This window comes from Peromyscus maniculatus, chromosome 1 (genome assembly GCF_049852395.1).
Source record: "Peromyscus maniculatus bairdii isolate BWxNUB_F1_BW_parent chromosome 1, HU_Pman_BW_mat_3.1, whole genome shotgun sequence".
Classification (NCBI taxonomy): Eukaryota; Metazoa; Chordata; class Mammalia; order Rodentia; family Cricetidae; genus Peromyscus; species Peromyscus maniculatus.
The window spans coordinates 21,313,766-21,331,054 of NC_134852.1; the positions used below are offsets into that span (position 1 = coordinate 21,313,766).

The window sequence follows — 17,289 nt, forward strand, 5'->3', positions numbered from 1 at the left end:
GCATACACTTCTCTCTGCTGACCCCCTTCAATACCAATAAATTCGTCACCACAGTTGTTTGAAAGCGACAATAAATTAACATTTTATTATGAATACCTTACTTGCAGTTCAGTTTTGGAAACCAGGTGCAGATATGTCTGCTCTAGACTCAAGTTTTTTAAAAATTATTTTGCTCTGAGTTTTGTGATATGAACCACCTGGCAACTCAAAAGGATAGTATTTCAATCTTCATTCCATTCCTGTGATAAAGCACTGACCAAAAGCAACATGGGGAGGGAAGGGTTTATTTGGCTTACAGGTCCATTATCATGGGAAACTGAGGCAGGAACTAAGTAGAGATGGTGGAGGAATGATGCTTATTGGCTTGTTCCCTGTGACTTGATCAGATTGTTTGTTTGTTTTTTTTTTTTTTTCATACAACCCAGAGCCACTTCCCCAAGGATGGCACCACCTTGAGTAGGCCGGGCCCTCCTACAGACCAATCTGATGGAGGCATTTTCTCCATCAGATTTTCTGATCCCAGATGACTAACTTGCACCCAGATGACAAATTAAAAAAAAAAAAAGCACATATAGATTTTTTTTAAGTTTAATAGCTAACCCTCAGAATCCTTAAAATGTTTAGAGTCTTTTATCCAGATAGCCAGGCATTGGTGGTGCACACCTTTAATCCCAGCACTCAGGAGGCAGAGGCAAGCAGATCTCTGAGTTCAAGGGCAGCCTGTTTACAGAGCTAAGTCCAGCACAGCCAGGACTACACTAAGAAACCCTATCCGGGATGAGGGTGTGCAGAGTGGCGAGGGGGTAGGTGGATGGGGGCATTGATCAACATTGTGCCGACCAGGGGAAGAGACCAGGATCCAGCCCCGACATCTTCTCCTGATAGACTCTGTCAAAGGCTTCACTTTGAGCCACAGTGAAGAGATTCTTCCAGTCACCACAGATGCCTGTCGATCAAACACAGAAGGAAAAGCACCAGGAAAATGAGTCCAAATCCCACTTGCACAGCCAAGCCTGTCACACTCCCACCTCAACTATCCAGTTAGTATTTTCTCTCAAGACCAAAATGAGTCATCCTACAGTTTTCTGCTTCAGACCAACTGCCAACTGTCAAAACTACATTAGCACAAAAGGGACAGGGCTTGTGATGATTTGAGGTTGGTGCCTGTGAGTGTCTGAAATGTCAGATGGAAAAATCCTAGTCTTGAAACTTTGAAGGAAAAACTGAGGGAGTTTTCATACCTGCACCTCAGTCCTGCCCTCCATGTGGAAAAAAAAAATAACAACTATGTGACAGAGATACAGGGTACAAAATGGACACTGAAAGTTTTTGTCTTTCAACTTTTTTTTACAACAAAGTTTGTATTATCATCAAGGGAATATGGTTAAGTTACACAATGCTGTGATCAGAAAAATCTCCTCTAGGGAAATGGATGTGTTCTACATCACTTTTCTCCATGCGGGAGATTTTTGTAATCCGTTTTTACTGAAATACATAAGAGTCCAGTGTCACAAACATCTCCCAATACTACTACTTTTTAAGTCATATATGAATCATGAAGTCCTACCACCCTGGTTCCCTGCACATCAGCAACATATTCTCTGCCTCTACAATTATTTTCTATTTTATGAATGTTACATAAATATATTGTGTGTGGATTTGTTGTTACTCTTGTCGCTCAGCATAAGTTCACTGGAATCCGTCCAAGTTGCTGCATGTGTCAGTAAACTCTGTTACTGACGAATGGCGTTGTATCTGTCATGTAGACACATGGATGTTTGCATGGGTTATCTGTTGTAAACCCTCTGAATTGGAAAGTGCTGTTTCTGTGACTACACCTCTGGTTTCCTACAGATGTGGACTGTGTCACTGAGACTGACTGGTGTAAGTGTATAGACAGGACTTGTCCATCGCACAGGCAGAGCCAGGAGGGCACAGGTACCTCTCACTCCTTCTCTGCTTAACCGTGGTTCTAAGAAGTCTCAGTAACGGATTTGTGGGCAGCGACTCTTCTGAAAGAATGTGATGGAATATGACACTAGCTTCCAAGCACGTGTGTTTTCATGACTCATGCTTCATGCAAACATCAAAAACCTACCAATTTCTACAACAACCTTGACACTCTATCTTTTCTTACCCTTTCTCAGCAATGGTATATTGGAGACGGTGCCATCTTTGGGATTTCTTAGCATTATGCTGTTGGACATGCTATTTTCTTTCATGACTGAAAAGGACAAGTTTTGGGCAGCAGAATCAAGCTGTTCTGGAGTCAGATATTTGCCCAGAAATTGACACACTTTTTGCGTGCTGCCTCTGAGGTCCTGTGGGTGGAAAAGGAGTTATCAGGAGAGAGTGGATACAAACACTGATGGTGACATAGCCCTTGAGTTCTCAAGAAGGTGAATACTTCCTTATTATGTGACCTAAAATTTTGTTTCTAACATCCTACATCATATACATATTCATATAAAACATATACTGATATACATTACTATGTTGTATATATATTTATAAGTACATAATATATTTTATATTGTGTTTATGAGTTGTATATGATGTATATACTATATAATGTTATACAGTATAATATGAAAATATAAGCTTATAATAATATATGATATGTATAAATTTATAATGTATAATATAAATATATATGAAGCATGTGCATACAGTGAGCACTGAGGCAGGAAAAAGACAATGGATCCCTCTGAGATGGAATTAGAGGTGGCTGGGAGACACCATGTGGGTACTGAGGATCGAACCCAGGTCCTCTGTAAAGGCAGCATGTACTCTTAGCCACTCAGCCATTGCTCCAGCACCAACTTCACCAGTTTTCACACTCTGTCTTACATTGTGAAGGGATAAAGGAGTCATGAAAAGAAAACCCATTCCTTTGTCAAGTCTGCCTGCCAGCCACCAGCTCAGAAAAAAAGTGTGTGTGTGTGTGTGTGTGTGTGTCTGTGTGTGTGTCTGTGCATGTGTGTGTGTGTAGGTGTATGTGTGTGTGGGTGTGGGTGTGTGTGCATGTGTATATGTGTGTGTATGTCTGTGTGTGTCTGTGCATGTCTGTGTGTCTGTATGTGTGTCTGTGTGTGTGTGTCTGTGTGTGTGTGTTTGTAGATGTTCATGGAGGCCAGAAGAGAGTATCAGATTCCCATGGAGCTATTGTTACAGGCAGTTATAAGCTAAATGGCATGGGTTTGGGCCCCAAATCAGGTCCTCTGGAAGAGCAGCAAATGCTCTGAACAGGTAAGCCAACCTCAAGCCCCTGACTTTTCCTTATGAAAAACAAATCAATTTTAAGTGTATAAAATGTAGGATTTCATTATGTCACTTTTTATAAATGTGTATCATTGTACTGAACTCATGTTCACCTCATCACCCATCATGCTTTGCTGACTACCTTACCCCTCCTACTTACCATTTCCCTCGCCTGAACAGTCCATCTCCTGCTTCTCCCTGTGTGCCCCCCACAAGGCTAATCTAGCTTTCATATAAAATACATGAAATATTTTTTCTGCTTCTCCCCCATTACACTCATCATTACCCTTGGTTACCAACTTTTCATTGGCAAATTTTGTTGGAAAAAACAAGACTCATGAATCCAACTGGATGTAAATTGGATTGGAAAGTGGAGGCAGAAAATGAACAGGCACTTTCTAAAAAAATACTGTATACCACAGAAAGAAATGGGAATTTCAATGTTCACTGGATTAAATCAGCCAATAGAAGGGCATTTGAAAGAGAGAAAGAGCTGTATGAAAAACCACTACTCTTTGGAGTATTGGAATTGCTGTATATAATACATAGTTTACTATGGTGAGATTCCTGTTGGCCAGTTCTTAGTTTTGACTTAGGACTCGAGCTTGGAACATTCTCTGAAAGTCTATATGAAAGGTCCTTGCCTAAGTTTTATGTTCAATACTCCATCTGATTGTCCCTGGGCCCCAATATGAAGCTATTGAGGTGCCTGCATCAAATATGTTGATGTGGTCAGGTTGTCGAGGTGGGAGCCACTGTGACAACTTTCGTGTACTAATGTTTTTGAGCTTGAACCCAGAGCATTGGCAGGCTAGCGTTCTGAACAAAAGCCATCAGATTCTTACTCTGAAACTGAAGGAATGTTTAGACGAAGCACGTGTCTTTAATAAGACATGGCTAAGACTCATCAAGCACACATGTAGCATGACAATCACTATTCTAGATAGTTGTCACTTTTATTGTGTAGCTGAATAGTACTGTTTTTGCAGTTTCAGGACAACAGTGAGTCACAGGATGAGTTAGAGCGTGCTGAGGTTATGCAGGCAATGAAAGGCTGGGTTTTACACACCTTCCCTGTTTGGGTTTGATTTTTCTGTTACCATGATAAAATACTGACCAATAACAACCTGGGGTAGGAGGGGCTTATCCAGCTTCTGGGTTTTAAGCATCATGGAGGGAAGCCAGGCAGAAGTTTGAGGCAGGTACTGAAGCAGAGCCCACAGAGGAATGCTGCTCACTGACTTGCTCCCTCTGGCTTACTCGGCTACCTTTCTTATACATCCCAAGCCCACCCGTCTATGGCTATAGCACTCCGAGTGGTGAGGCTCCCCTACATTAATCATTAATTGAGAAAATCCCCCCACAGACATCTAGTAGAGGCATTTTCTCCATGGATAGCTCCTCTCACAGGTGTGTCAAGTTGACAACAATGCTAACTATGACCGTCTCCCACTTACTCGATTGTTTACCCCTAGAAAAATACAAAGGGAAGGAACAAAGGCAGATATGAACAATGTAGGAAACACAGTAAAAGAGAATTACCCTCTGTAGCTCCTCATAGGACATTAGTAGAAAGTTCTCTGTGTCTCTCCTGGTTAACCATCCAAGTGTGTGATCAAACCAGGATCCAAAAACCACTACAGAGATAGGGGAGGAAAAGGAAATTATTACTGAACTTTGCACTTCATGAATATTTGTTCTTATTCCTGATTGGAGGATGGTATTTACTTTGAGGAAGGTAAGGGATGTCAAGTTTCTATATCTAGAGGTCTATAACACAATTATGACATTGAGAAATCTCACCTTTTTTAGAGGAAAAAATTATGCATGCTTACAACCTACATATTTAAAAGGAGTTTTAAACCTTATTTAATGTATATGAATGTTTGCTGATATGTATGTATGTGCATCACATGGGTGCAGTGTTCGCAGAGACCAGAAGAGGGCATAGTATCACTTAGAAGCAGAATTACAGATGTTTTAAGCCATCATATGGGTGCAGAAGTGAATCTGGATCCTCTGAAAAAGCAGAACGAGTACATAACCACTGAACCACATCTCCAACCCTGCCTCTTTGAACCACTAACTAGAAAAGTGTATAAAAAGAGCAGGATAAATTCCAATACATGCAAAAACTATTTTATGAAGCAATCATAGATTTATTAAATAATACTTCATTGTGAGTAAAATACCAAGAACTAATGAAATGACTTAGTGGATAAAGGCACTTGACCCACAGCCTGATGATATGAGCCTTATCCCTGAAACCCACATGGCTGAAGGAGAGGACTGACTCCCACAAGTTGTCCTCAGACATCCACACATGCACAACGGCATGTGGGAAACCCCATACACACACACACACACACACACACACACACACACACACACACACACACTAAGTTAATGAATATAATATCTGAAAACATGCAATTGAAAAATATAAAAATAAAGGATAGATGGTCATTTATAACTGTATAATATATCATACAAGAATTGATTTCTCTAAGTAAAAAAATACATTAAGTGAAAATCAGATTGCATCTGGTTGTCCATAAAATTCTTGACATCACACTGAGTAAAATTTTAAAACATTGGTTTTTAATATTTTAAGTTTCATGTATATGTATATCTGTGTGTGGGTATTGCATACATAAATGCAGTGTCTGGGGATGCCAGAAGAGAGTGCTAGACCCCTCGATATGGAGTTAACAGACCTTGAGGGAAAGCTAGCATGATTGCTGGGAACCAAACTTGGACATCTGCAAGAGTAGTACACAACTAAACCATCCTTCTTGTCCCACACTGAGTAAATTTTAAACAATTGTGACCCACAGATTTAGCTTTTAAACATGTAACACAGATCTCTGGTCTTGCCTTGATTTCAAAATATAAAATTGGTGGTCCAGATTCCACTCACCGTCACCTTGGATAAATGCATGAAGATATTCATCAAAAGACTCTTGATTGTTCAAAAGGTTAAAATCATTAATTATATGATAGGAAGATATAACAACATCTCTTGGATTCCTGATGACATAGATAACCTAAAAGAGAAAGTTTATAGAAATGTGTGTCTTCACTTCAGCACTGCATATTTCCACACATCCTGAACCAAACTCCTAAGTCTTTACACAAAGGCACAACACACATGTGGAGGTCAAAGGATGAGGTGAACCTTTTCCTTACATCCGTGACTCTCTCAATGTAAGGTTGCCTTCTCTTCCATCATTTCCTTAACTCTGAGATAGAGGATGCCAAGTTGATCTTCCATCTGAGAAAGTTTACATAGCTGCCACTGACATGCATGGTTCACTGTTGGAAGAACAGTGGAGGGGCTGGGAAAATGTCTCAGTGGTTAAAGCAGGGTTTCTCAATCTGGGGTCCCCCAAGATCATCAGAGAACACAGATATTTATAGTGTGCTTCACAACAGTAGCAAAATTATAGTTATGAAGTAGCAGTGAAACTAATCTAGTGGGTGGGGACCACCACAACATAGGAACTGTATTAAAAGGCCTGAGCATTGGGAAAATTGAGAACCACTGCTTCAAATGTTTGCTGCATAGAAAAATGAAGATTGGAGTTTGGATCCTTAGAAACCCACATGTGATGGCTCTCCTTGGTTGTCAACTTGACTATACCTGGAATGAAATACAATCCAGAAACAGAGGTCACACCTGTGATCTGGATCTTGAGGCAGGAAGACAACCTGCTTTGATCCAGATTTTGAGGTGGGAAGGCACATACTGCTGCCATGAGGACCAGCCTCCAGCAGCTCAGAGCTTGAAGGGAATCCATGGAGTCCTCATACTAAGGCTTTTTTATCTGAAGGAGTAAGGAAAAGACAACACATTCTCTTGATAGTTTTCTTCTGACTCTTTCTTTATTCTTTTGTATTCTTCCTCTACATCTTTCCTGGTGTTTTCCTTCTCTCATTCTTCTTTTAAGATTTATTTATTTATTTATTATGTATACAGCATGTATGGCTGCAGGCCAGAAGAGGGCACCAGATCTCATTACAGATAGTTGTGAGCCATCATGTGGTTGCTGGGAATTGAACTCAGAACCTCTGAAAGAGCAGTCAGTTCTCTTAACCTCTGAGCCGTCTCTCCAGCCCTCCTTCTCTCATTCTTGATGTTTTTCTTCTAACTTACTTTTTTTTTAATCTTACAGCTTATATACTCTACCAAAATCTTTCAAGCAATATGAAAATCACAATGTGTCTACATTCTATTTTTCAAGTGGATGATTACAATGAATACAGGCTTTTAAAAAATGTTTTCATTTCCCCTACATGTTTAAACAGTTTACTTATTACAGGTGAAAAACAAGTTGTTCCAAGAACCCACATATATTATCCAAGCAACTTGTTGTAGATTAAGAGAGTGTAAGCAAAAGTATTTTTCAAGCCAGTTCTTCTACTAGCAGACTGCTTACTATAGTTGCAAAGAAAGGGCCAACCATTTTATTACTTATCTCAAAAGATAATCTTAGAATAATCATGAATCTAAACTTTTATATATGAAAAAGAACCGGTCAGCTCTAATTTAAATCCTCAGGGTGCACACATATTCATCCACAGTTCTTTATATCAGGAAGCAGAGGGCAGAAATGGGGACAAGGATTTAAACACTGCCTTTGGTCACCAAACCGTCCAAGCAAGAAAGGCACACCAGCTAACAATAATCGGGCTGCTTTGTTCTTGTTCCCTGACTTTAAAGAGTTCCTCACTCAACTATGTGCCTTTCTAAAACTTCAGATTTGTCTTTTTTGTTTTTCATCTTAAAGTTATTAACAAAAACAACTCAGTCTAACATTATTTTCAAAGCTTTGTTTCAGCTATGATGCACTGGGAAACCTGTGAACACATCTCCCAACTTAAGATTAAAGGAATTTAAACTACTCTCTACTGGGCTACTGGGACTCAGTTGTTTTTCTTAATCATTAACATAAGCCACAGTCTGTATGGCTCCTCAATAGAAACTCATGTGTTCTAGCTGTGTGACATTTTCTTGTTTTATTGTTTTATCCTTTGCATCCTACAAAGGCAATGTTTTATCCTACCTTTACCTATGTTAATTTTTCCACTAAAATAACCTCTATCATAATGCCTTACTATAATTATTACAAATCCTGAATCATCAAAATCCTGTTTAAACTAACACTATTATTGTATAAAATCATTGCTTCAGTTAAAAAGTACAGCTTAGGAAAAAGTAATCTTCATAAAAATCCACAGGTAAAAATGCCCAGTAAAACAGGACATTTCCAAGAGATGATCATACTACATCAAGGGCAGTGGGGATCTCTCCACACCCATTCACACCATACCAGATACCAGAGAAAAATGGCAGTGACAGACATGCAAAGACACAGCAGTAGCAAGAAATATTCTAGGGCTGAGGCTCTTGGAGCCTTGCCTATCCAAGATGCATCCATCAGTGCCTTGCATGCTGGTGGGCCAATCCCCTGAAGTCAATTGCCATCTGCTACTCCTCTGACATGGCCACCGATAGATACACCTTTAATCTGGGCCACATCTTCTGCCAGAAGCCTATATAAGGACAATGGAAGAAGGAAAGCTTGCTTCTTTTTTGCCTGCCTGCCCTCACCTTGCCAGCACATCCATTCCTTCACTGGTATTGGAGTCTACTTCTCCAGGATTTCAGCATATACAGAAGACCAGCTGAGACACGCAGCCTCAGGGGACTGAGCAGCTACTAGATTCTTGGACTTTCCATTCACCACTAGCCATTGTTAGATTAGCAAGACTATAGCCTGGAAGTCATTCCAATAAATTCCCTTTATATATATGGAGAGAGATTCATACCAAAAGTTCTATGAGTATAGAGAACCCTGACTAATATATCATATAAATGCCAGGCAAGTGAGAAGCCTGCCTGTAATTCCACCCTCAGAAGGTGGAGATCTCCAGAGCATGCTGGTTCCCAAGATAAGTCATGCCAGTGAGACCCTGCCTCAAGAAGAATAGGTGGGAACTGGTGAGTTTGTTCACTGGGCAGGGGCACTTGCCATCAAGCCTGATGAGCTAGGCTAACTTTCTGGGACCCACACAGTGGAAAGAGAGCCATGCATCCTCACCTACTCCACCCCCCCCCCACCCACACACACAGAGAGAGAGAACAAATATTTAAAGAATAAGGCAAGCCGGTGATGCCGGCCCATGCCTTTAATCCCAGCACTCAGAAGAGAGAGGCGGGCTGATCCCTGTGAGTACAAGGCCAGCCTAGGCTACAGAGTGAGTTCCAGGAAAGGCGCAAAGCTACACAGAGAAACCCTGTCTCAAAAAACAAAAACAAAAACAAAAGAAAATTGAAAATGATTCTAGACATCAACCATGGGCCTCCATACACACCCATCCACAAGTGCCTGTACACCCTACACTCTCATGCCCAAACACATGCACACCACTTATACACGCATGGAAAAGGAAAAGTGCAGGGTTGAAAGCTGACTTCTGAGTTAACAAGTATTCATAACATTAATCATCCATTAACCAGTTAATGAAGCACTGTGAGTTCAGCTGTTTCAATATATGTGAGTATTAGGGAGACTGGCACACAGGCCATGAATTTGGACACACCCTTGAGTGTGCCAGTTTAAGAAAGAGAGTCCTCCTAAGATTTCATCACAGACAGAAGCAGATACAGAGATCCATAGCCAAAGAACAGGGCAAGCTTAAGGAATCCAGTCGAAGAGAGAGAAGAGGGATTCGATGAGCAAGGCCATCAAGATCATGATGGGGAAACATGCAGAGACAACCAAACCAAACTAGTGGGAACTCATGAAATTTAGATCAACAGCTGTGGAGCCTGCATGGGACTGAACTAGGCCCTCTGCATAGTGAGACAGTTGTGTAGCTTGACCTGCTTAGGGGGCCCCCTGGCAGTAGGATCAGAATCCATGCCTGGTGCATGAGCAGGCTTTGTGAAACCCACTACCTATGATGGGGCACCTCACACAGCCTTGAGGCAGGGGGAGGGGCTTACACCTGCCTCAACTGAATGTTCCCCCCCATGGGAGGCCTTTCCTTCTTGTAGGAGGGAATGAGGAGTGGGCTAGAAGGGGAGGCTAGAGGGGCAGGAGGGGGGAAGAGGGGGATCTTTGATTGGTATGTAAAATGAATTAAAATTTTTCTTAATAAAAAAATAATAAAATAAAATATAAAAAAAATTTCATCATAGAAACCAGCATCCACTCACCTTAGCACTGGATGTGAAGTAAGACTTGGGAAACAGTTGTATGGGAAGATGTGTACTCATGAGACGTGGTCCAGCCTGGTCTAGCAATAGTTTCTGCTCATCTTTAGACTCAAGCCCTGGAGACCTGGCAAAATTTTTGACAGTTTGGACCCAAGTAGGGTCCCCTTTGGAGACAATCAGACTGATCATTTCAATCATCCAGTGTGTTCCTGGTTGTGGGAAAATGAGAACAATCAAATTACATTACATTATCATAGTAAAGAAAATGTTTCATATGTTGAATGATGAAGGTATTTGTATTTGGTTTTATTCTTAGGTTTCACTTTTGTGTTTTCTGCTTGGATAGAAGCCAGCAGACTTCCATGTGGTTTCATTGTACTTTTTAATCCTGGTTAATCCTTCCTCCGTTCCTGAACTCCCATCTCTCCTTATATCTCTAATTCTCATATCATCCCTGTTTAAAAGTTTTCACCTACAGTAATACCCCTCTCTACTTTCCTTTTGCCTGTGTTCTATTATGCCCTCTACCTTTAACCCACCACCACCACTGCTGGTTATTTATGTTTGTTTGTTTGTTTGTGTCAATGTGACATAAGCTAGAGTCATCTGGGAAAAGGAAACCTCAATTGAGAAAACGCCACCATCAAATTGGCCTGTAGGGAGCCTGTGGAGCACAGTCTTAATTAATGATTGATTTGGAGGAACCAGACCACTGTGGGCAGTACCACCCTGGGCCAGTGGTCCTGGAATATAAGAAAGGAAAGCAGGTTGAGTAGACCAGGAGGAGAAAGCCAGTAAGCAGCACCCTTCGATGGTCTCTGCTTCAGTTCCTGCCTCCAGGTTCCTACCCTGTTTGAGTTCCTGCCTTGGCTCCCAAAGTCAAGGACTTACATTGACATTACAGATGGATGTGAGCCACCATATGTAGATGCTGAGCCCAGGTCTCTGCAAGAGCAGAAAGTGCTCTTAACGGCGTAGCCATCTCTCCATTCCTGCCCCTCATTAGCTCATATTTTCTCCACTCACATTAAATTTAACAGAAATATTAAAGGATGTATAAATACTGTGACAGAATGTAATATCAATATTGCACAATTTTATCATTTTAAACAAATCTACCTCTTCAACTGAATATCATATCTACATGTTGACTCTTGTGAACATCACTTTCTCTAGTTTTTTTGAAACAACAATCTATAGCTACCCTACTGTGAGTGGTGTACCACATCATCTCATTTATCTAATTATAGCTTTATATAGATTTGTCAAACTTTCTTCTACTTACCTGTTTTCTCCAGGTCTCTGTACCTATCTAATTAGATCTGAACAGTATAACAAAAATTCAAGAGATATGCTTGGTTTATTGGTAATGAAGGCACAAGCAGTCTGATTGCTCTCCTACCATCCCACCTCATACAGGGTTATATGGAGTACCATAGACTTACCAGGGCTTTATGAAGACATTAGCAGAATAAAAAGAGATGAGAAATCTTGTATCCAAGATGACTGCATGAAAAAAGGTTTAGTCAGCCCTCCTGACCCACCCTCTGGTTCTGCCTTGTGATAGCATAAACCACATTAATTTTGTTTTAAATTCTATATTAATTTATGTATCTATTTGCAACAGCTTGATTGAATTCTGTGATCCTTACAACTCTCAACTTGACAGAAACTAGAAGTACTTGGGGAAAGTCTTTGGTTTTTTGTTTGTTTTTGTTTTTTAGTTGGAAAAACACTAGTTTCTTTTGAGACATTCACCTCTACCGATTCTCACATCTGAATATAAGTACACCAGGAAAGAAAGAAAGTATATCACTTGAAAATGGTCCTTTGTGTTAGTAGTAAGGCATGCACTTCTGACAAATGAAAAGATGCTCATAATACTGAATGTCAGAAATAAGCTATTGATGTTACTTCTTGCTTTATGGGGAAAAAAGAGCAAGCTGTCTAGAATGTCTAGTTAAAGTATTTTAATCAATGGTTTTGAAACCGAAAATACCTGGTTTTACTCCAAGCCCTTTCATTTGTTAGCTTCAAGAGGCCAAGCAAGATACTTATCTTCTCCAAAGCCCATTCATTTCACAATGAATCATAGTGCTTGCTAAAATTTTCATCCCTGTTTCTCTTACCCATCTCGCAAACGTTTTTTTTTTTTTGTTTGTTTGTTTGTTTTGTTTTCTTTTGATTTGTTTTTAAGTGCTGGAATCCTTTCATGTAGATGAAAGTGAGATGAAAGAGGTGAAAGTATCATTTTACAGGACAGGATTGACAAGGTCATCAACTTTGCTTTCAACATACTGACTATAAAATGCTCTGAGAGTTATCCCAGTTGGGAGAGGGGTCAAGAACTTTGCTTAAAGCCCCAGCATTTACCCCAACACCCTGTCCTGTCAGTGTGTCTTCTTGATACTGTTCTGGATGCTTTCTGGTTTCATGAACTCACTTCAAGTTTTCTCATCCCTCCAGGGAGAAAGTCTTAATGAGAAATTATCTAGATCAGGTTGGTCTGAGGGGGATTATCTTGGTTGTTAATTAGTATAGGAAGACCCAGCCCACTGTGGGAAGCACCATTCCCTAGACAGGAGTTCCTGAGCTATATGAGACCAGAGATGGCAGGCAGAAAGTCACAGTCATTTCTACATGGACCATGGATATAGTGTGACTAGCTTGCTTGCTTTTCAGTCTTGAATTCCTCTCAATGATGGATTGAAACCTGCAACTGTAAATGTTAATAAACTGTTTTCTCCTCAAAGTTGTGTCTTATCAGGGTATTTCTAGGGAAGACACTAACTCTTGACGTACAAATAATTATTGTCTGAAAATGAGGTGACATGAATGAGAAAGTGTGCTCACATTCATACACCTGGAATTGGCAGAGCCAAGTGGAAATCAAGCAGTGTTCAAGTCTTGTCCATCTCAGTGTCTGACAATTAGTGAGAGTGAGCCCTGAGTCAACCTCATCTCCATGCCATTCTCAACATTTCCCATCCCCAAAATGAGAGAGAAGCTCTGTGTTTCTTGAGAGCACCCTGAGATTTAGAAACTGACAAGAGCAAATGGAAACCTGCAAGAGGTACCTTTCCCTGGGAGACACAGTCATAAAATATGATAAGCTGGGCTAATTATTAATGACAGACTAGTGATGTGTGGGTGCCTTTTCAGTTGCACAGTTACTTGATGTAGGGATCTGTGCCTCAGGACCAGTCTAAGACCATGTTAGATAGGTAAGTAGCATATAGGGTGGTAGATGACAGATATACAGATAGATAGATAGATAGGTGGGTAGATAGATGATAGATAGTTGATAGATAGATAGATAGATGATAGAGTCTATCTCCAAGTTTCCTAGCATACAACTTCTAATATCACATAATCTCTGAATTAGTAGAGGTTTTCTGTGCATAAAAAAAAGTGGCTAGGCCCCATAAATAGGCCAAGGATATAAGCTGGTCACCTGAATCTATACAACAGTGTGGTGGTAATCTAATTGTACTGAAATGTGATTTTGATTGTATGTTAATAAATAAAGTTGCACGGGGGTCAGAGCTATTAGAGCCATAGACAGAGTATGGCGGTGGTGGCATACGCCTTTAATCCCATAGATCTCTGTGTGTTTAGGGATATAGCCAGCATTGGAGATATATGCCTTTAAGACCTAGGGGGCTGTACATTCAGACAGTGATGAGGCAGACACGTGTTTGGGTTTACAACCAATGAGAAGGCAGAATGACCATGGAAATGCCTGACACACAGGAAATAGCTCTCTTTTTCGGGAAGCTGGGACAGCAGGAGGAAGGGTGAGATTTTAGCTGTGAGCTCTGACCTCTCGGCTTTCTCTTTTACATTGTTTCTGTGTTTCTTATTTAATAAGATGGTTGGTTACATCTACACAACAGAATTAGAGGTTTTGGATTTTTCAGCCCCACTCCCTAACCTGTACACAGGGGAGGCAGGCCAAGGGTTAAGTTGATCATAAATAGTCAGTATTTGTTTAAACTATATGTTTTTCTTTTTTTATTCTTTTATAATTTCAAACATATAATTTACTTTGACCAATATTTTAGTCAGTCATCCCTATTTGTGCCTCCTAAGATCCTCAAAGGACAGGATTTTAGGGAACTGATGTGCTGAAAATTTCATAAGCATTTTTGGTGGAAATATAAAATGGTGTAACTGACATGGGAAAAAGCATACAGATTTTGGTGATTTGGATGGGAATGGTCCCCATGGGCTCATATGTTTGAATGTTTGATCTCTAGGTAGTGGAGCTGTTTGGGAAGAATTAGGAAGCATGCTCTTGTTGGAGGAGATGTGAGCCTTGTTGGAGGAAGTGTCACTGAGGCTGGGCTTTGAGATTTCAAAAGCCCACCCAAGGCGAGTCTCTCCCCTCACCCTCTATCTCTGCCTGCAATTTGTGAATCAGATGTGAGCTCTCAGCTACTGCTACAGTGCCATGTCTGCTGGTCTGCCACCATGGCCCCTACCATGATGATTATGTACTAACCCTCTGAAACTGTAAGTAAGCCCTCAAATAAATATCTTCCTTTATAGTTGCCTTAGCCATGGTGTCTATTTACAGCAATAGAACAGTAACTGGGACATAGGTTAACCCCCCCCCCCAAGTTACACACACACACACACACACATACACACACACACACACACACTTTTCTTACCTGATCTAGGGAAGCTCACTATGATGACATCATCATCTTTCACCAAAAAGTTCTGAGCAAAAGACAGAGACTCCTCACTAAGGAAGTCAGACAGCATCTGGATCCCCTCAAACAAGAAGATATTGTCAGTCATCTTGACACAGTTGTGGGCTTCAGTGAGGCTGCCCAAGTGGCCTGGCTCGCTCAAGTGTTGAATGGAAGTGGCCCGTCTATGCTCCCGAGGAGGCTGCTAAGAGCCCACCTGTCAAAGCAGAGCAATGCACAGTTCTCTAGAGTTACCAGAAGAACAGAACTTATACAGGTGTGAGAATTAAGATGGGTGGGATTTGCAGAGTGACATAATTAAATGTGACAAACCTTTCAGAGTTTTCAAGCAGTGTTGCAGTGATCTTTCTGGAATAAGTAAGCACTCCAACAACAATGAGAGTGGAACAGAGGAGTGTCACTGGTGGACTGAAGCACAGATAACTCCTGAAAGGTTGTGGTCCCAAGTCCAGTTTGTATGTCCACTTTATACTCTAAAATGACAAACTTGGGCAGTCAAGCAAGCAAGATTTTACAGAAGCTATGTAAAATACAGAAGTAGTCAGCAGGTCATTAAGGGCAATGACCTTTTTCTTTTTCAGTTACGTTTTAGGATCATTTTGTTCCACTTGAAGTTATCCTTTGACAAATAGGCCATACAAGTAGAGCTTTAAGTAACTGAGAAAATAAGCCACTAGATCAACATCTAATAATGGTCTTTACTACCTCATTCTACTTCATTCCCTCCTCTTTACCTTCATAGCACCCTATGAATCTGTCTAAGAAGTCGGCTGATACCACCTGCTGTGTCACCTGCAGCTTGACTCTTTTTACTCTAGTTCTGATGACCCTGGACAGGGTGTCTAAGATGCACAGTCCTAACAGAAGTCCTGCTATGGTCAACCTAAGAGGCCCCATTAACAGAGCCAGCCTGGGTCCACATGAAGTCCCTTCATGGCCTCTCAACTCTACCTCTGGCCTTCTCTTCTCTATAACTGTTTTGTATTTTCTCATACTATTTCTGATTGAGCAGCAAAAACATAGTATTCTCCACTTAAAACCATGGATATGCCTCCCTTTTCAGCAGTAATCAAGTCCTCAGTGGTTTGGGAGGAACATTGCTGCCAATGAATCAATCTGATTCTGAAGAGTGACTTTGATTTCTTGAACAATATGTTCTCCCCAAATTGTTCTCTTGTCCATAGTCTGTCACTGGCTGGGGCCATCTCCAAAAGGAATTATAGTCTGTTTTATTGGTGCAGGCAGTTCCATCACAGAATGATGATGTCTGAGGGATGATATGTGACTGGCATATTCCCAAGTAGCACTACCAGAAGGAGATACAACAGAGCCCCTCTAGGGGGTGCTAAGTTATCCTGATGGCTGTCCAGGAATTGGAGTTGCCTTGGGACAAGTCTTTTCTCCAGACTAATTTATGTGACAGGGTCAGAGACGCTGGGTGGGAACTGTATAGGTGCACATCCACAGAATCAGAAGGACATCAGGAGGCAGAGTGCGAGCTGAGCCGTTGCCCCCATTCTGAGGTCGTTTTGAGATGGCCAGTTTCACAGAGGCTTGGCTGGGTGGGCTCTCATGGTCCACTCCTGGTTAGGGTCTACAGCAACCTTGACTTGCTCGTGCGGTGTAGCCACAGCTTGATACCTGCAGCTTTAAGAGCTAAGAGAGTGCTGAGGATTGGGCAATTTTTGTGTCCAGTGTCAACCAAGATTTTTAAGAATTGCTAAAAGTGGGTGTGTCCATACTCTCAGAGGTCCCCTGTGGCTTTTGGGAGCAGCAGAGGTGGGTGGCCAGACAGGGTCTCAAAAGGAGACTAACTACATTTACAGGGCATGCGTTACGCCCTAAACAGTAAAAGTGGCTGAATTTCTGCCCAAGGGAGGTCTCATTCTTGGTAATGTTTGATCAGTGTCACTTCAAAGTTCTACTTACTCTCTCAACCCATCCTAATGATTGGGGGAAGTAGCATGAGCACAAGTTCCAGGTTAATCCTCTGCGCAGGTAGGAAAGGCTTCTATTCTACTCAGCCTGAAAAAGTGCATGCCACAACCAGCAAGTATCCGTCCCCTTTGCTGGGTGGAATGT

General features: G+C 41.2%; 1 protein-coding gene across 8 annotated transcripts in view; it reads right to left on the reverse strand.

The window, feature by feature from the left end:
- Nucleotides 1-17,289, reverse strand: part of LOC107399359 (3-beta-hydroxysteroid sulfotransferase-like) — a 230,626-nt gene that overhangs the window by 79,368 nt on the left and 133,969 nt on the right. For 4 of the 8 annotated variants that reach the window (XM_076571533.1, XM_076571528.1, XM_076571527.1 and 1 more), the window contains exons 2-4: nucleotides 15,520-15,680; nucleotides 15,163-15,403; nucleotides 10,487-10,695 (exon numbers count right to left, since the gene is read on the reverse strand). In XM_076571533.1, the coding sequence (XP_076427648.1) occupies nucleotides 10,487-10,695; nucleotides 15,163-15,295 (342 nt within the window). In that variant the 5' untranslated portion in view covers nucleotides 15,296-15,403; nucleotides 15,520-15,680. Of the gene's footprint in view, nucleotides 1-54; nucleotides 947-2,137; nucleotides 2,322-4,803; nucleotides 4,899-6,181; nucleotides 6,309-10,486; nucleotides 10,696-15,162; nucleotides 15,404-15,519; nucleotides 15,681-17,136; nucleotides 17,161-17,289 lie in introns of those variants that run through there. The other 4 variants (XM_076571538.1, XM_076571534.1, XM_076571531.1 and 1 more) reach the window with 4 other exon arrangements.